Raw genomic sequence first — 20237 nt, 5'->3', positions numbered from 1 at the left:
AATCTATCAACTTCGTTGTTCTGCAAGTATGCGATAACAGCTCTGGAACGGTGGGGCCTCGCATTATCGTCCATAAATACTGGCCGACTGGCGACGGGGTGGTTATCAAAATGCGGGACAATAGCAGCTTCCAATACTTCCTGTTGGTATCTCTGACCATTGAGTGTCCCTTGAATGGCGATAAGATTCAGCTTATAGTCATTTGAGATACAACCCCACATCATCTCAGAACCTTCGCCAAAGGGTTTAGCTGCATGGATCATCCGCTGTTGGTAAGCCTTATTACTCCTTTTCCCAACTCTCCAACGGCCATCAGTAACACGAAGAAGATAACGGCTTTCATTGGACCAGTGGATCCTGCGCCATGTCCTCAGATTGTGGTTTTGCCGTTGATTACACCACGTCAAACGTTGAGCCTTGTGTCTATCAGTGAGTAAAAGACGTCTGATTGGACGGAGTCCAGCGGACCTGAGCATCCTTCGGATGGTGCTGGCTGAAAGACGAACACCCAGTCTCCATTGTTCTCTGAGATCGTTGGCATTGGTCATGGGCCTGCGTCTCACTAGTCGAACTAGGGCCCGGTCATCACGGGGAGTGGTCTTCTCGGCCTTCCTGATCGTGGACGATCCTTGAAGTATCCAGTGGCCGCATGTTTCCTTACAGGCGACTAATGGCAGTGTGATCGATATTCAATCTGGATCCAATGCTGCGACAGGGCAAACCAGCTTCATACATACCAATAATATACCATCTGGTATTTTCAGAAGGCCTACGCCTCGGCATGTCCAAAAAAGTTCGATTTCAGCACTGTTCACTTATTGATGCGTCGATAAGAAAGCAATGAGAATACATACTTCCTTTCACCTTTTTATACCCCTCAGTCGCTGGTACCAGTCGCTTGACAGAACGTAGCATGAAAAGCATGCATTTGAGTCAGCACGTGAATTTCATGCTAACTACATGTGTTTTTAGTTATAACTGGTTGACTTCTCTGTTTTGATCCCTACAATCGACAATTATTTTTGGTGGTGTTTAATTAATGCTCATGTGTATAAAATGCCACAATCATATTATAATTATCCGCATGGAATAAGATGAAAACTGTGTATCTATCGGTGTTAAATATATTGACATAATTTAATTATAATTATCTGATTCGAATCCGATCTGTCGTAGATTGCTGTATGGAATGTGTATGATTTAGGTGTCTGTGTTTACTCATCGGAAGTATCGAGACTGTGTAATACCTCGCATTAAGTAATGTTATACTAATTACAAAATTATGTAAATTAAGTTGTTATCTTTATCAAATTTATGTACACATTGGAACAACATTAGATTATAACTACCGTTCTAAATCAGAAACTGATGATTTGAACAATGCTGTCGGTGAAGCGTACATTTTATATACGGCGGCACTGAATGTGAACGCTGCATCTATAATCCCAATGAAATTTCACAACATGCATGAACAGCATGTAAACAACACCGTAAACAATGGAGTCAGTGAGGAGACAGAAGTTCCGTATAAACTTAACACTTTAAAATTAACATGTTACGTGAAATAACATTCACGTTAATTAATTTTCTAAAATGTATAAACATAATCTCATTTGACGATGCTGTTTGTGATAAATAATGCACACAAAAATTATGCAGACGTCATTTACATAAATAATAAACTCTCATATGACAGTCCCCATTCGATTAGAGTGAGTCAGTCAGTAGGGTTTTGCACCACTTTTAGCAATATTCCAGCAATATCACGGTTGGGGACACCAGAAATGAGCTTCACACAATATACTCATGTCAGGAATCGCGGGTCTCGGTGGGAGGAGCGAACGCTCGGTTACCCCACCACCACATTTACCAGAGGAATTGCAAGGGAGGAATCTTAGACAGCGTTCATAACCTTAAATATAAGAGACATACTGGCCTAGATTTCCGAAACTCTCTTAGAGCTAAATAGTGATACGTTAATCTGAATGTATGTCACTTTCGACCATCTTAACACTAGGAGAGCTTCAAAAATCTAGGCCCTGGAATAGATAAACCACCTGATATTTTAAGATATGTATCGTAACATATCTTGCCCCTTTTGAAATTAACATTCAGTATGAGAAAGTGAAACCTTTCCACATTAATGAATCATGTTGATGGTTTAAACACTTCGCTACAACAACGGTGAACGACATACAGTAGCCGAAACAGAAGCCGATGCTCTGAATTTGATGTGCTATTTTTTGTGCTCTGTTTGGGACACGGGTTGCTTGGGGGATTGCCTTGGTGTCTGTTTTCGTGAAGCATGGAGTATAAACACACAACAAATTTAGAAGTACACAATCATGAAATAACGGGGTTTCAAATCTATATACCCCAAAGTATACCGAACAGCAAAAGGAACGAATTTTTCGAGAAAATGAAATCTCAATGGCGTTCATGTTCATGTCTTCAAAACTTGACAAAAAGCCAGAGTTGTGTTTCTTTTGCTGTTCAGTATATGGTATTGTGCGTTACATTTCGCCCACACAACACCACATATTGGAATCATGTTGGCCACTTATTGGAATCAGCCCTTCACATTTCACCAATGTGGTTCTCGTTGGAGACCAAAGCGAACATTTCACCAATGTGGTTCTCGTTGGAGACCAAAGCGAACATTTCACCAATGTGGTTCTCGTTGGAGACCAAAGCGAACATTTCACCAATGTGGTTCTCGTTGGACACCAAAGCGAACATTTGTTGATTATGGATGTCCACCATCTTCACGATATAATTGTGGGTAAAGATTTACGTAATGCCATTATTCAGCCAACATGTAGTACGCCCATTGTTACAAGTCAGGACAGTGAAACCATAGAAGCCGACATTTTCGACTCACATCAGTGACCACGAATGTTTTTCTGTGACTCTTTCGAATTGCATCAACTCAACGTCTTCTGCAAGAGAGCGTTACTACACAAGCATGGCAATTACGAACGCCTTATGCAACTGATTGTTTCCACAGATCAGGAAAAAGTGTTTAACAACTGCAGCTCGGTATACAAACGCTTGTGACGCTCTAACATTAGCACTCAGACATCATGCATAGAATGCGCGCGCCTCAAAAGAGTAACGTAAGTAGAGTAAGGGACAAGCCCTGGTTTAACAGCAAAATCCGACGAGCAATCCGTATTGGAAAAATACAACTTGGGAAAGGGGAAAAATTATCACTAAATCACGGCGGTGGACACCAGAAATGGACTTCACACAATGTACCCATGTGAGGAATCGAACAAGGACATTCGGTGTTGCGAGCGAACGTTTGAACCACAAACGTCGGCGCAAGACAAGGCAGTATGCAGAGTGCCTTCTTTATTTCCTTTTTTATTATTGAATGAATTATACTCAACTCAAATAGGTTCACAGACAGTGGACGTTTACACCTGGATACAAGTCACTTATTTCGTCTCTTATTTGTAAATGATATTGTGCTAATTTTAAATAATACTGCCGGACTACATAAACAAATTAAGGGACTGGAAAATCAGAGTGAATGCTGGAACGTAACGGTAAATATAGACATGTCCTTCATACCTGAGAGATTACGGTGGGGTAGCCTAGTGGTTAAAGCGTTCGCTCGTCACGCCATTGTTCGATTCCCACATGGGTACAATGCGTGAGGCCTACTTCTGGTGTCTCACTCATTGCTGGAATATTGCTACAAATGTCGTAAAACTAAAACTCACTCACTAACTCATTACTTAGTAGTCATATAACGTTGCATATCTCATCCACTCTGTCTGTGACTACTGTCTTATTAAGGTCAGGTTGTGGTCAATATATAGGACGCCACACTGGTGCATATGGACGTTACACATTGGACGAGAAGATGTCATGGTAGGAGAGAAAGAAACAACGCAAAAATCGGAATGCTTTACGGAATGTGCCCTAGCTCTGCTGCATTACTATCGCGGCATTCAACTGATACTTAATAAAATAGGACATTGAATATTCTTGTTGACTATGGGGTGAAACACACGGTTATGTTGACTGAATTGAAGTATCTAGTCAATATGAACCCAAGCATTGTCCCAGAACGCTGCACCAAGTTAAGACATGAGTAGTGAACAAATCACGTGTTTTCAGGTCAAGGGTTAAGGCGAGACAAAACTTGTAATTCATTAACTGCAGTGTTTTGGAATTTAAGACGATTGCTGTTGGGACTAAAGTCATTATAGTCGAATTAAAGCTCACAGAGTGGGTGAGTGAGTGAGTGAGTGAGTGAGTGAGTGAATGAGTAGGGGTAGGGGTCGACCTATTTATTCTGGGGAGGTGTAACGAGGACAACAATTAGTATAATTGTACGGGGGTGGGGAGTAGCAGCATTGTATACATTGATGTTGCAGTTTGCTGCTCAAAAATATAACGTGTGTGTATGTGTGAGGTGTTTATGTGTGTGTGTGAGTGAATGATTTTGCACAGGGCACGGAGGGACATCACTTACTCAGAACATAAATTGGGGGGCGCGGGGAGTCATTCACATTGTACATGCTTCTCTATAAAACTCATCATTAGCAACCCCCCACCCCCAGCCCCACCCCCTCATGAATTATGAATGGTTTCTTATCAGTAATTATTACTTCATCACGTCTTCAGAGGAGCTAAGTGGGTGTCACGTGACTGCACTTTTAATCCAGAAGAACTGTACTAAACAAGCAGTCTGCAAGATAATGGCTTAGAGGACCATCAGTGTTCGTCTCGCTTCATTGTTTTCCAGGTAAACGACAAATAATTCATTTGATTGCTTGATTGACGTTTGTTGACGTTTCAACCTTTAATATTCTAGCTTGCGATCTGTAAATTAATGTCAGGACCAGGCAATCCAGTGATTAATGTCATCAGCATCGGTCCATGCAATTGGGATGTGATAACGTGCAGTCAGCACTCACCATCTTCGATCACCCTGTCTTCCACAGTATGTAAAATGTGATGGATGCAATCATATTTAAAGTAGCAACATGTTTTTAAAACGAATCATTCCATGCAGATTAATTAGTTTCTTTAAATAGCTAAATCGTCAAATCTATATGGCAATAAAAAGCGATGAATAAAAACGACACTGAAGGCAATGAAAAAAAACAATTTCCATGATCATCAGAATTTGTAAATTGGTAAGTTCTTCACACCAACGAATTCCCTGATGCTCTTAGATAGTAATCGAACATTTACAACGTTATTGTAAGAACGTTCCATACCAGCATTTTGCCCCACAACCTTATCACAAATGAAAGACGATTCCAAGGAAACAAATAAAAAAACATGTGCCAATGTACGAATGAACCATGTAACATTAGTATTTGTGATGAGAATTCTTGTATATTTTGCCTCCTTAATAGTGGTTAAAAAACAGTAATGATATAAACTGACCGGCAAAAGAAAGTATACCGAAAACTACCACTTCTCAGTTTTTCAAGAAATATGTTTGTAGGTAAATTATACACTGAATCATGTCGTCCCAACGTAATAATGTAATGCCTGCAGTGGTCAATTACATTAACCATGATTTCGGACCTCTGTCACAGGTTTACATGCACTAAGGGTATGAAAGATAGTGTGCGGACAGGTTACACATGCATGCAGTTTGGGTCACAGATATGCCACTATCAGCAGTTGAACGTGAGAGAGCCATAGGTATGCTCAAGATGGAATCGACACACGTCAACGTTGCAACGACCTTCGACTGCACCCATGTAGGCTCATCGAGACTGCTGCGATGTTACAGGCAGACGGCCAGACTCAGGACAGACCAATAAGTGGGAGACCGTGAGTAATAACACCAGTTGAGGACCGGCATTTGAGGACGTTACACATGGGACACCGTTTCCTGACGGTAACGTCATCAGCGGCGAATTCCCTTCACGATACACGGTGGCTTGACGTCTTCGGGCAGCAGGTATCAGAACCAACAGACCATTCAAAGGACAGGTGTTGACCCCTGAACACAGACGTGAAAGATTGCTTTGCGCTCGAGTTGTTCGTCGTTGGCAGCAACAAGAGGAACAACATGAGACTCTGACAAGTCCACGTCCACGTCCACGTCCACGTCCCCGATCGAGCACATGTGGGATGCTCTCGATAGACGCCCTAACCCGCCACAGAATAGACAGCAACTTGCACAAGTCCTCAAGGACAAATACCACGCCGTATACCACGTGCCCTTGTCCGGCGTTTGACGTCTTCGGCTAGAAGGAGGCTGCACGCCTGTATTGATATAAGGGGTGGACCTAGAGGATACTAAAGTGATGGCAGTGAACATATGTTGTGTGCAACTCAATACCTGCTTATCCTCTGTGATTGAAATCTGGTTTTAGAAAGAGACAAAATATTCAGAAATATTATTATATTAGACCAAGTATGTATAAAATGAATATCCGTTTTAAGACCAGTAAGTTGGGAACATTGAGAAAAGTATTTTTAAATTTCTGTAAATTATTTTGTAATAATTAATTTTGTAATAATTCTGTAATAATTTTGGCTTTATTTAAGAAATAAGTTCAATAGCATAATACATATTACATGTGCATATGACGTCTGTCAATGTTCATTGTATCTATCATACAAACTGTATATAATTTCTTTTGTTTTACAGATGTGAACACTATTTATGTACCTCTTATGCTGCAGTTTGCAGCCTGAGTGACAATAAAAGTTCAGTTCAGGCCCCCAGTGAACTTGCGCGTGTCTGACGCCACGTGTTTCTGTAGTATGCGTGTGATTTTAGCTCAGGTTGAGTAAGGCTAAATAAAAGAAGTGACACGTTTCCTGGGCATCGGCACGTCACTTTTATGGCCGTTCAAAAAAATAAAAAAATTGACTTTGTCGCGTCCCGATCGTCCATTTTTCCACCATACGAATTACTGTCTGTAAGAACGAATGTGACTGAATCTACTGCTTACTAACACATGTTAAACCCCTCAAGCTGTATTTCTGAGAGAAAAACTAAAATGTGTTCCTTCCGCGTCACTATTTTTTTAATAAAAAATTGAAAAGAAAAGATCTACCGCACTCATCACTTTTTAAAAGCGTGTGCCCGCGAAACATTTATTTTTTTTATGCAGCCTAAAGATGTTAACACCACCGTATTATGTTTATGTGTTTAGGTACACTGGGTCAATGATAATCACACCTTGAAAACCTTGCATACAGTTTGCCTTTCAGTTTAGTTGGAATCGTACTAAAGTACTTGAGATTTCTAATGAGTATTGAAATATTGAAATGCTTTACACAGCTCGTGAAATGAGCTTGTCCAACCACTGTAGAGCCATTTTTCTGCTTGGTGAATAAATTTTGAACAAGTCAGATGTCCAAGGATCCAGTGGCATCCACATCCTTTTGTCCGAATGAATCGGACAAAAAGGGGGGCTGTATATCGGGTCTTTTCAAGTGCTACTTTTCAACACAGTTTTGTGATATGTGATTGTTGGTGTTGTTTGTGTGTGTCCTGAATAAACGCAACGTGTTATCCAGGGGCCTCCCGTGGGCTCGTTTAATTCCCAAAAGAGCTCCAAACAACTCCCTGCTGATAGTATGCAGATTCACACAGGGACATGACTGGGTATAAATACTAAACATGACACCACGGTGTGCATGATACTTGAATTGAAAAGGCATACATCAAAATCCCCGAAACCTCTTTTGTTAGGACCGTTTTAACACAACCTCCCTGTCCTGACATTGAGCGAATACTATTTTACGTCGTGTTGCATTGTTTGTATTGATGTTGCGGAAACCTCTCTCTTAACCCTGTCGTATTTCCACAGATTTCTGACAGAAACGGCAAAATGACGAAAGAAACGGACAATGAGAAGTCCCTATTGGACAACCATGATCAGAAGATCAATGCCGGTCATCTTGTTTTGGAGGAGGAGGAAGACGACCCGGACACGCAGTATGGGATAGGACCGTGCAAACCACGTGCATTGCAAGTATTTGCCAATATTGCAGCCTTTACAGGCTTCTTCAGCATCACAAGCCTCCTGTCGTCAACGCTGTTGGCATACGTTAATTCCCAAGTCACGACACTGGAGCGTCAGTTTGGCTTTACTAGCTCAGAAACTGGAATAATAATGGCCAGTAACGACATTGGCTATATGCTTATTGTCGTTTTCGTAGCTCACTTTGCCCATCGATCTCATATTCCCAGGGTTATGTCAGCAAGTGTCATGCTTTTTGGCATTTCCGGTCTGATTTGCTGCTTACCTCACTTCCTGTTTGGAACGGAGCAGTCAGCCTCTGAGGAATACGTTTCAAGCAATGCCACGTCTCAATCACGGGTGTATGGTCTGTGTTCGCTAGCAAATGACTCACTCATGAACTTTTGTGAAGAATCTGATTCTCCTGAAAACTCGGAAGTGACGTCAAGGAGACCACGTGATCACGCAGCTGCGGCGTATGGGATAATTATCATTGGGATGGCACTGCAAGGAGTAGCAAAGGCCCCGAGAAACGCGTTTACGATAACATATGTAGATGGAAATGTGGAAAAGGCCAAAACAGGATATTATATGGGTACGGTAGAGTTTCGTTATCATAATTATTTTAAAATATGCTGAGGTCTACTTAGTCAGCTATTGATTCACAGGGAACAATAACGCTGCTCCCATAAGAAGCATGCAACGTTACAAACCAAGACTCTGAATGTCCAGAGTAATGAATACTATCATCGAACCACAATACTTACACTGGCATTATTTAAGGTTAGAGTAAGTTAGAAAAAAAGACGTAAATGGCTTTATTCTTTTCCTATTCATCCACGAGCTAAACAGATATGGTATTCTTTTAACCTGAGATTTTATTTACTCTTCACCCTTTTTTAGGCATCATCATTAGTATGAGTATCTTCGGTCCAGCCATTGCCTTCAGTCTCGGCAGCTACTTCACCAGGATATATGTCACGTTGGAAGGTTTGTATGTGTACAATCTGCCTCTAACACGCAACTACTGTGATGTTCACGTTGGAAGGTTTGTATGTGTACAATCTGCCTCTAACACGCCTCTACAGTGATGTTCACGTTGGAATGTTTGTATGTGTACAATCTGCCTCTAAGACGCCTCTACAGTGATGTTCACGTTGGAATGTTTGTATGTGTACAATCTGCCTCTAACACGCCTCTACAGTTATGTTCATGTTGGAAGGTTTGTATGTGTACAATCTGCCTCTAACACGCCACTACAGTGATGTTCACGTTGGAATGTGTGTAAGTGTACAATCTGCCTCTAACACGCAACTACTGTGATGTTCACGTTGGAATGTGTGTAAGTGTACAATCTGCCTCTAACACGCCTCTACAGTGATGTTCACGTTGGAAGGTTTGTTCATGTACAATCTGCCTCTAACACGCCACTACAGTGATGTTCACGTTGGAAGGTTTGTATGTGTACAATCTGCCTCTAACACGCCTCTACAGTGATGTTCACGTTGGAATGTTTGTAAGTGTACAACCTGCCTCTAACACGCCTCTACAGTGATGTTCACGTTGGAATGTGTGTAAGTGTACAATCTGCCTCTAACACGCCTCTACAGTTATGTTCATGTTGGAAGGTTTGTATGTGTACAATCTGCCTCTAACACGCCACTACAGTGATGTTCACGTTGGAATGTGTGTAAGTGTACAATCTGCCTCTAACACGCCACTACAGTGATGTTCACGTTGGAATGTGTGTAAGTGTACAATCTGCCTCTAACACGCCACTACAGTGATGTTCACGTTGGAAGGTTTGTTCATGTACAATCTGCCTCTAACTCGCCTCTACAGTGATGTTCACGTTGGAAGGTTTGTACGTGCACAGTCTGCCTCTAACACGCCACTACAGTGATGTTCACGTTGGAAGGTTTGTACATGTACAATCTGCCTCTAACACGCCACTACAGTGATGTTCACGTAGGAGGGTTTGTACGTGTATGTGTCCTTTCATGCTCACTTTTCGAGTCTTTCACAAGGCAGAGCTATTTACATTTATGCTAAAATACACTTCATGTCATTATTTACAGTTTATGTACGTTCGTTGTAGTTTGAAGGGGATCCGGGTTAAAATATTCCTTAGAGGTCACATGCAACGAAAACATCAAACGTAATTAAAACACAATTATCACTTATTCATGACATATAATATACATTGTTGCTTGTAAAAAACAAATAAACAAAATTATAAGCGTACAATCGCGATTCAAAAGTGCAGTATATTGTACTTGGGCTTACTTCCCTCGAAACGAAGCCCTCGGGAGACCGAACCCAGTCATGGTGGCTGGGCGTGCACTCAAGTGTAACGACGGCTTCTGACTGGCTGGTTCATTTGCTGATACGCTGAGGTCTCATTATGTGTACAGAAAGGTATGGCGAATCACAAGAAAGTAAAATTCTTTGTGGATAACAACTTCTTTTATTGTGCTTGATGCGTTGTTTCAGTGTGGATTCATATACCATTGTCAAGCAAAATCATGCACACTAGAAGAAGTTGTTCAGTTGTTCATCAGTACAGATGATGAACTACTGGAAACTGTCATTTGTCCAAGTACAAAGCCAGACTTGAAACTGACAGGAGTTTGCACCAGTTTCCGTCAGATCCGGGCATCCGAGAAAAATGCATGTAGTTTGTTTGCAGCCCACAGACATGTCATGTTTTCAAGTATCACACCTGCCTAATTACATAATGTGGCAGAGACAGGACTCGGGCGCACGAGTCATACATCAATTTATTTTGTTTATGTCGTACAGTCTGATAGGTGTTAAGTTCCAATTGCATGTGGTCAATGATTGAAGCTGTGTATGGCATATTGTCTTTAGTAGACAGGCAGGCAGACATATAGGTGTCAATAAACCAGACGTTGAGCTTTCTCTTAGACAGAGGCTACTTACCACAATCAACACCTTTTTTATGTAAGGAGTAGGGGGAAATTTAATGAATCGTTTGAACTCCGATTTCGCGGGATTTTTTTCATCGAGTTCTTTTCAACTTTACAGGTTGAATTGGCATTTTGATGATCTGTTTCGGTAAGTGCATACCGAAAGGTATCAGAATCTGCAAAGTTGTATTTTACGTTGCATGTGACCTTTAAATAAACTGGAAAATTATCGGTGGTCTGGCTCGTTGAATCGTTCAGACATAGATCTTGATCATTATACCAATCACTGATTCGTCTGAATCCAACACGACTGACCCGTGACAATCCGGGTTAGAACTGATCTTTAGTAACTCATGCTTGTCTTAAGAGGTGACTAGCGGTATCGGGTGGTCAGGCTCACTGACTTGGCTGACACATGTCTTCGTATCCCCATTGTGCAGATTGTTGAGCAGATAGATGCCATGGATACCAATCACTGGATTGTCTTGTTCAGACTCTATTATTTACAGACCGTCGCCATATAGCTGGATCATTGCTGAGTGCGGCGTCAAACTAAATTCACTCACTCACGCACTCACTCCAACGCAATTGTTCATACGGCATTGATTGTGTTATCTCACAGTACATTCGTGAAGCACACATCCCCTATATGCTAATCTTTACATTTTTCAGAAACAGACCTGTACCCCCGCCACCCTCGTTGGATCGGTGCCTGGTGGCTAGGATACCTCGTCTTTGGGGCTGCCGCTGTCATCATGAGTATCCCTGTCTTCTTCTTCCCCCGCAGATTGAAGAGCGCACCGCCTAGTAATGTCGAGGACGATCTTAAGAAGAGGAAGAGGGAGTTTAGTCTCTCAGCCAAACTTATTTTCGAGGCAAGAGGTAAAGTGTATTGCCATGACGTGCTTTATCACTTGAGAATGGATTTAGTGAAATATGTCTTCGTCCTCATTAATGTAAAGCCATCGTTCTGACTTAGTCCTGGTCTGGAGTTATCTAGAGAAGTGACTAGGTCCCCTACGTTTACGTGATAGGTGTTGGAAGAATGGTTGGGCTGTAACAATGCATGGAACTATCGATGGATTGCAATTGCCTCCTGTAGCAGTTAATCGATGGTAGAAACGAAAAACTACCGATGCATCGATAGTAAGTGTGACTATCGATAGTTTAGTAGTTGACTTTCGATGATTAATTAGAATAAATGCGCAGCGCAAAATACAGTCTTCTCTTCATAGAGTTTACGTTCTAACTGTTTACTTGATCTCTGTTTTAAACTTTCTTGTCTGAAACTACTTCAACTTGTTCTTATTTCATATAAACTATGCATTCATTTGGGAGATGACTTCAAGTGAGACAATATTCGAGGAGAACAATACCTATTGCAATAGTACTGCAATAGTTCGACGCAATATACTATAGCTATCGCAATAGTTATCACCTCTAGATAAAAAAGCTCCAGTGTCATGATCAGACGAAGCATGATGGCATTATGAGGATAAAATTGTATTATTTTCAGGACAAGGAAATTAACTTGCGGATGTTCCTTCACCGAGGAAGGCACCGAGCAACAACTACAATGTATTTTAATGATTAAACATGCTGGTACTTGGAAAGTTACTTGTGAAAGAGTTGCCTAGTAACTACCATTCTCTTTGAGTCTCACAGTGTCTCTGTGTTTGTTTCCTGATTCACAGATTACCTAAAGGTGTTTGTGGGCATCTTGACCAACCCTCTGTACACCACACTGGTTCTGGCCAGTGTGTGTCATCTGTTCTCTGTTGGTGGAGCGCATGCCTTCATGCCTAAGTACTTGGAAAACCAGTTTGGTCTTCCAGCATGGAAAGCCAACCTTCTCATGGGTAACGTACTATTTCTGTTTTCACAATACAATATATTACAACAAAAACTCTTTAATAGGTTTGTGGGTTCCCCCTTTTCTTAAAAGAGTATTTACATTCTTTACTGTTAATAAGAAGCAATTGTCTGGTAACTGACACTTCATACATGTGTTCATGCCCAAGTTCAAAGAAAGCCAGTTCGACCCTCCACTATGGAAAGCCAATCTTCTCACGGGTAACGTACCAGTTTTTCTCGACAGTTTACGAAAAATAAAACAAAATGTGGTGGTTTTTTTTGTTTTCTCAAAAGAATGTGCATTTTGTATAGTTGAACAAATTGTGTGGCAGTACCTTTGAAAACTGATACGTCACTCATTTCTATGTAGTGAAAAAGTGGTGTTCCTAGTGACGCCATGAGCACGTCAGAGGTTGTGAGATACTTAGTTGTGTGTTTCAATTTTAGCCACTATTGGTACAACAGTGGAAGGCAACACGAAGACAGGTTTCACTGTACAAGAGAAATTACTTTGTTCATTCCAGCTGGCCTGAGTATGCCGATGGCGTCACTGGGAACGTTTGTTGGAGGCTGGTTGACCAAGAAGTTTAAAATGAACCCCATAACAGGGTTGAAATTTGTCAACGTATTCACGTTCGTCACGGTTCTAGTTGTCGCCCTTGGATTTCTGTTTGGATGTCCACAACCAAAGATACTGAACCAACCTGGGTAGGTGAACTGATTATTTAACGCGGTAGAATTTCAGTAAGCAAAGAAAGCGCTAAAAGAAGCCCTTATATACTGCATATATAACATTCAAATACATTCAAACAATAATGAGTTGCATGACAGGCACAATATCTGTCTAATATTTGACAAGTTTACACTTGAGTGAGTGAGTGAGTGAGTTGGGTTTTACGCCACTTTCAGAATGTAACATACCACTAACAATGGCATATCACTGGTAGGAAGGAAAACATGTCTATACATATAGAAAATTAACATGTATGATGGATATTCCGATATATCAATGCATAGTGTATTTATTGCCATAATATTGTATGGTTTTCTCCACATTTATCCCACAACCCACCTCATCAATACACCACATCTCACCGCACCGCGACGTACCGCACCGCACCGCACCGCACTTCACCGCAACAAATTTCCGCACTGGATACTACATCGACGTTAGGATTATTAACTGTCTACATATATCGCTCAACTTTAGGAAGCATAAATAACTGAATTACTGGAAAGCAGTCTACGTCAAACAGAGTATAGGCTGAGTCTTAGTGAATGACTCCATTTTAGCTTGCCATGGACTTCTGTCCTAATAGGTCGACAGTGTCATCGGCGGCTGACCAAGGCGACTGCGGAGGTTCCATCTGCCACTGCAACGACAACGACTTCTTCCCCATCTGTGGCTCCGACAACAACAACTACTACTCACCATGCCACGCAGGGTGCCTCGCTCAGAACGGACCGGTAATACGAAACACTAGGTTCAGTATAAGAAGAAATATCACAGGAGCCCATCCAGGGGCCTCCATCAATCAGATACACCCAGCTAGAATGAAATATAGTAGAATATAGTGAATATAGTAGAAGGTGAACTTTGACGATACTACTTCAGTGTAATGGATGAGTGAAAGAGGACTTACTAAATGCCTTAATTATTGGTAATGCCATAACAAGACCATCTTCATAATAAGAGTAGATTCCATCTACGGTCTCAAATCTGTTAGGAACATGTGTTTATGAATCACTATCAAAGTGAGTGAATGAATTTTATTTAACGCCGCACTCAGCAATATTTCAGCTACTTGGCGGTGGTCTGTAAATAATCGAGTCTGGACCAGACAATCCAGTGATCACCAGCATGAGCATCGATCTACGCAACTGGGACCCGATGACATGTGTCAACCAAGTGAGCGAGCCTGACCCCCCGATTCCGTTAGTCGGTTCTTACGAAAAGCATAGTCGCATTTTGTGACAAGCATGGGTTGCTGAAGACCTATTCCATCCCGGACCTTCACGGGTAGAATCACTGTCAAAGAGTGAGGATACTAAGTGTTGAGTGAATCCTGTCTTTGGCAGCACCAGTCGCAAACACATGCATTACTAGTATTCGGAACTGCATCATGCGATTTTGATGAGGTTCAAGAAAAGGTGAGATTCTGCAAATCGTTGGCAACCGTCCTTTCAAACACATGAAGAGATGACACAGTTTTCACCTAATGAAACGGGAAATATAAACAGAGTGTTCTTAATTACGTACTATTTAGATAACAATGTTGAATTAAAAGTTCGAATGAATTGATGCAACGTTGTGTTAAATCGACTCTTGCGCTCTCTGCCGACCGAACATGATTTCAAGCGAATCCTACTGAGTTATGTCCCTTGGAGCGCTGTCTGCGAATATCCAACAGAGCTATATGTATGTAGTTGAAACCGCATGCGACAGTTTTAGATGTGCTGAGCTATTGCTTACATTCCATGTATGGTAACTGTTGGAAGCTGCTTGCCATGAAGTTATCGATTTCAGGCAAGATAATAAGTCTTTTATTGCAACTATGGAAAGCTTAAGTTAGTGCATATGCCCCAATGTGTATAGTATGGGCCAATATATTTTTAAAAAAAATGTGACGTGCCTTAAGAAGCACACACGTCAGCAGACACCTAAAATCATCCCCGTGGAGGCATACTGAGACAGACTGATGTCTATATGGAAGCTTCCTTGGTCCCACACAGGTTCACATTGCCTGTCTATTCAACGTCCATAAAACACTATCGACTCTTATGGTGACGTTTTCACCCCAACAAGCATGTTATAGACCGCTCACGTATGACCGCCTGTCAATAGCGAACCCAGGACAAGAACAATGGATTTGAAACACGTACCTCCGACACAGGTTACAACCCAAATACATGTATCTGGTAACAGAGATGTATCTGCGAGACCTGTGCGACGACGTCCTTGCAATACGCTCATCCTGATGGCCAGATCTGACGCTTGAACGTCGTCATAGACATCAACATCGATGTCTTCATTGGAACAATCAACACTTGCGATCGAGAGAACATCAGTTGAGAAGAGTTCTCCTCAACGGGCTGACAGCAGGATACATGTCTACAGGAACACAGGTAAATCTTACATCAGGTCACGTGTTCTGGAAGGGGACCGTGTCGGAAGCATGACCGTTAGGATCATTAGGACAACAGCAACAGTAAATGACACCAGTGATAGTAACTGAGGAGAACTTGAAGTGGGCCTGGAGTGACACTAACGCCAGACCATATTCTGCTGACTCACAAGATTCCCTGATATGTCACACGAGGAACACATCTGTAATGAAATGGAGAGCCGTTCACCTGAATCCATCACAACACTGCCGACTCCGGAATATAATTCCTCGGATATCGATACCTTTCCCAGTACTTTCACTGACGTTCAGTGGCATGAGAGAAACGGTGGTGCCAGGTCTGCACGTGTGTCAAAGAAACCTTTGCCTTTGAGTCTCCTTGTATTATCTACTGACGAATCGATTACTTACTTGTTTAAAGCTGTGTTATTTCAATGGGGACATATGATAGCAGTGCTGATGCAGATCCTGGTCGTAGAGAGTGAGACAGTTTTACCTGCATAGGCACTATTTCAGCAATGTTGAGAAGAGCGGTGGGAAAGAAACCCTATGATGGTGGGGGCAGAAGTTCTGGCATTGTTGGTACAATTATTGCCACACCAGCAGTACCGAGGCAGACGAAGCGCCGAGTTAGATTGATGATGGTGGGGGCAGAAGTTCTGGCATTGTTGGTACAATTATTGCCACACTAGCAGTATTGAGGCAGACGAAGCGCCGAGTTAGATTGATGATGGTGGGGGCAGAAGATCTGGCATTGTCACACTAGCAGTATTGAAGCAGATGAAGCGCCGTGTTAGATTGATGATGGTGGGGGCAGAAGTTCTGGCATTGTTGGTACAACTAGTACCACACTAGCAGTATTGAGGCAGATGAAGCGCCGAGTTAGATTGATGATGGTGGGGGCAGAAGATCTGGCATTGTCTCACTGGCAGTATTGAGGCAGATGAAGCGCCGAGTTAGATTGATGATGGTGGGGGCAGAAGTTCTGGCATTGTTGGTACAACTAGTACCACACTAGCAGTATTGAGGCAGATGAAGCGCAGAGTTAGATTGATGATGGTGGGGGCAGAAGTTCTGGCATTGTCTCACTGGCAGTATTGAGGCAGATGAAGCGCCGAGTTAGATTGATGATGGTGGAGGCAGAAGTTCTGGCATTGTCACACTAGCAGTACTGAGGCAGATGAAGCGCCGAGTTAGACTGATGATAGTGGGGGCAGAAGTTCTGGCATTGTTGGTACAACTAGTACCACACTAGCAGTATTCAGGCAGATGAAGCGCCGAGTTAGATTGATGATGGTGGGGGCAGAAGATCTGGCATTGTCTCACTGGCAGTATTGAGGCAGATGAAGCGCCGAGTTAGATTGATGATGGTGGGGGCAGAAGTTCTGGCATTGTTGGTACAACTAGTACCACACTAGCAGTATTCAGGCAGATGAAGCGCCGAGTTAGATTGATGATGGTGGGGGCAGAAGATCTGGCATTGTCTCACTGGCAGTATTGAGGCAGATGAAGCGCCGAGTTAGATTGATGATGGTGGGGGCAGAAGTTCTGGCATTGTTGGTACAACTAGTACCACACTAGCAGTATTCAGGCAGATGCAGCGCCGAGTTAGATTGATGATGGTGGGGGCAGAAGATCTGGCATTGTCACACTAGCAGTATTGAGGCAAACGAAGCGCAGAGTTAGATTGATGATGGTGGGGGCAGAAGTTCTGGCATTGTTGGTACAATTATTGCCACACTAGCAGTATTGAGGCAGATGAAGCGCCGAGTTAGATTGATGATGGTGGGGGCAGAAGATCTGGCATTGTCACACTAGCAGTATTGAGGCAGACGAAGCGCCGAGTTAGAGTGATGACGAGACGCTACATCTTGATTTTCACAGAGTTATACGAACTGCACGTGCATACCAGACGGTGGTAAGGCGACCGCGGGTCTGTGTGACTTCGACTGTCCATACCTGTATCCTTACGCTGTGACCCTTGCTGTCTCGGCCTTTCTCAGCACAATGCTTCTCATGCCAAAGGTCATCATAAAGATCAGGTAAGATTACATTTACTAACCTTCAGCATAAAGGTCAAGTGAGATCACATTTGCTAAAGGCGATCATAAAATCAGATGAGGTCATATCTTTCTTGAGCAGAAAAACAAGAAGGCGATTTCCAGAGGAAACCCGTCAAGATCCGGCTTAAAATGTGTATTCAGCAACCCGTGCTTGTCGTAAGAGGCGACTTGCAGGATCGGGCTGTTCAGACTCGATGACTTGCTTGACACGTCATCATAACCCATCGAAGCCCATGATGTTGATCACTGCATTGTCTGGTTCAGACTCGATGACTTGCCGACGATGCAGATGATACAGACCGACGCCATATACAAGATAGGATATTGCTGATTGTGGCGTTAAGCAATACACAAACAAAAGTTTCCACAAGCAAACGATCAGCTTGTGATAAACGTTTTCATTATTCTTCTTTATGTTATACTTTTTCATGTGATTTAGGTTTTGGGTTTTTTCATATTAATTTTTCCTGAACCTTATATTTGATTTGATTTTCATGTGCTCTCTAAATTCTATTTGTATCCATTCATTTATTTGTTCTTTACATGTCTTTTATTTTCATTTGATATCGCTTACATGAGGTCATTTGATTCGATTTTCATGTTTTTACAGTTTTAATTAATTCTATTTTCTCGGGGTGTGCATTTTCAGGAGCGTTACAGAGTGGGAGAAACCGATTTCGATTGCGTTTTCAGCGTTTATGACGTCCATGTTTGGTAGGACATTTAACATGGTTTGCCAACTGCATACACAATTATTTTCATCTGTAAAAGATACATTGGGATTGAGGAATATTTAAACAAGATGATGTTCTTGTACCAAATTACAAGTACCAAACCATCTATCGTGTGACAAACACATACATGTCATGTAATCAATATTAAGAATGTATTTTTTTGCAGATAACAAACTAAATGCATTGTACAGACGTAGTTGATACCAGATGAGGTCATGTACAACATTGCCTTGTTTATGTTTTACTTCAGGCTGGCTCATTGGACCAATCGTATACGGACACGTCATCGACTCAACCTGTCTGATTTGGGACTCGCCATGTGGTGAAAGAGGAGCATGCGCTTTGTATGATATCGTCGACTTCCGTCAGAAAATCCACGGATTCTTTGTAGTATCGCGTGGTGTAACCTGCATGTGTTTGCTCCTCGCCCTGGCAATAGCCATTAAGACGAAAAAATTCCAAAATGTCAACTCCACGAAAGAAAATGAAGGGAAGGGGTCCAGTGATAAAAATAGTGAAAAATGATAGCCCCGATCAGAGTGGTACCATGCGAGCCACTTTTGTCCTGTAAACCCAATAGGTTTCAAAACTTTATAATCGAGATATTGTCGAGTGTTTGCCCAACAGTTTTAGCATCATTCATGTGTAAGCCCGGTTTTATAATGAAGATATTGGTAGCTATGCAACTAGTTATCAACCTATATGTCAGTTTCTACCAAGACAGATAGTCACGTTTTGTCAGTAAATTAAGTCTCAATTCTGGCTATTTCGCTGAGAGGATGATATTCACATTTGTTTTCGTTTTACACCGCTTTTAGAATTTTTCCATCAACGTCATGTCGATGTCCCCGATCCGAATCACCACCTCTGTCCCCGGTTGTGATATTGCTGGAATATTGCTAAAGGCGTCATAAAACCATACTCACTCACGCTCTCTAGATCCCATGATGTGGGAGGTGTCATTATGTGACGATCTCTAACAACCACAATTTGATACTAAAATAAATCCTTCCAAATATATGTTTAGATCCTAGACGTCGTTTATCAAATATAACGTGAAAGAAAATAGTGAAATTTCTACCATTTACCTGACAGGGTTCATAGATGGTCCCGTAGCGTAGTGGTTAAAGTATTGGCCGAACGTGAAAGAAAATAGTGACATTTCTACCATTTACCTGAAAGGGGTCATAGATGGTCCCGTAGCGTAGTGGTTAAAGTATTGGCCGAACGTGAAAGAAAATAGTGACATTTCTACCATTTACCTGAAAGGGGTCATAGATGGTTAAAGTATTGGCCGAAGACCCTGTTTATATGGGTACAATGTGTGAAACCAGTTTGGTATTCCTCTCCATGGCGTTTCTGGGATATTGTTAAAAACGGGGTAAACCCATACTCACTCATGTCGACGGATGTGGGTTCCCCACACTGTAATTACATAGTGAATTGAATTCACGTTCTCAACAATCACTGGCTATGGTCCACTGAAAGTAGTTCCTAGGGATTCTTGACGTCACTGTCAAGATTAGTCAATGATATTTCAAACACATGCTTATGGTATATAGCCACAAACATCATA

General features: G+C 41.9%; 1 protein-coding gene across 1 annotated transcript; it reads left to right on the top strand.

Annotated features, from left to right (window-relative positions):
• The first annotated feature begins 7823 nt into the window (after positions 1–7823).
• LOC137278895 (solute carrier organic anion transporter family member 2A1-like) lies at positions 7824–19186 on the top strand. Its single transcript, XM_067811394.1, has 9 exons — positions 7824–8550; positions 8859–8945; positions 11558–11767; positions 12580–12744; positions 13264–13447; positions 14059–14206; positions 17749–17906; positions 18577–18641; positions 18912–19186. The coding sequence occupies exons 1-9, from the start codon at positions 7824–7826 to the stop codon at positions 19184–19186; spliced, it is 2019 nt and encodes a 672-aa protein (XP_067667495.1).
• The last annotated feature ends 1051 nt before the right edge of the window (positions 19187–20237 follow it).

Source organism: Haliotis asinina, chromosome 3 (assembly GCF_037392515.1).
Source record: "Haliotis asinina isolate JCU_RB_2024 chromosome 3, JCU_Hal_asi_v2, whole genome shotgun sequence".
NCBI classification, from domain to species: domain Eukaryota; kingdom Metazoa; phylum Mollusca; class Gastropoda; order Lepetellida; family Haliotidae; genus Haliotis; species Haliotis asinina.
This window is presented reverse-complemented; position numbering and strand designations above follow the sequence as displayed.

What these genes read in the sequence shown, in the direction of transcription:
- LOC137278895 (XM_067811394.1), top strand. Translation starts at nt 7,824, where the DNA reads ATGACGAAAGAAACGGACAATGAGAAGTCCCTATTGGACAACCATGAT. An exon ending in GCCTCGCTCAGAACGGACCG is followed by an intron (nt 14,207 to 17,748) that starts GTAATACGAAAC and finishes TGATTTTCACAG; the next exon opens with AGTTATACGAACTGCACGTG. An exon ending in AAGGTCATCATAAAGATCAG is followed by an intron (nt 17,907 to 18,576) that starts GTAAGATTACAT and finishes GTGCATTTTCAG; the next exon opens with GAGCGTTACAGAGTGGGAGA.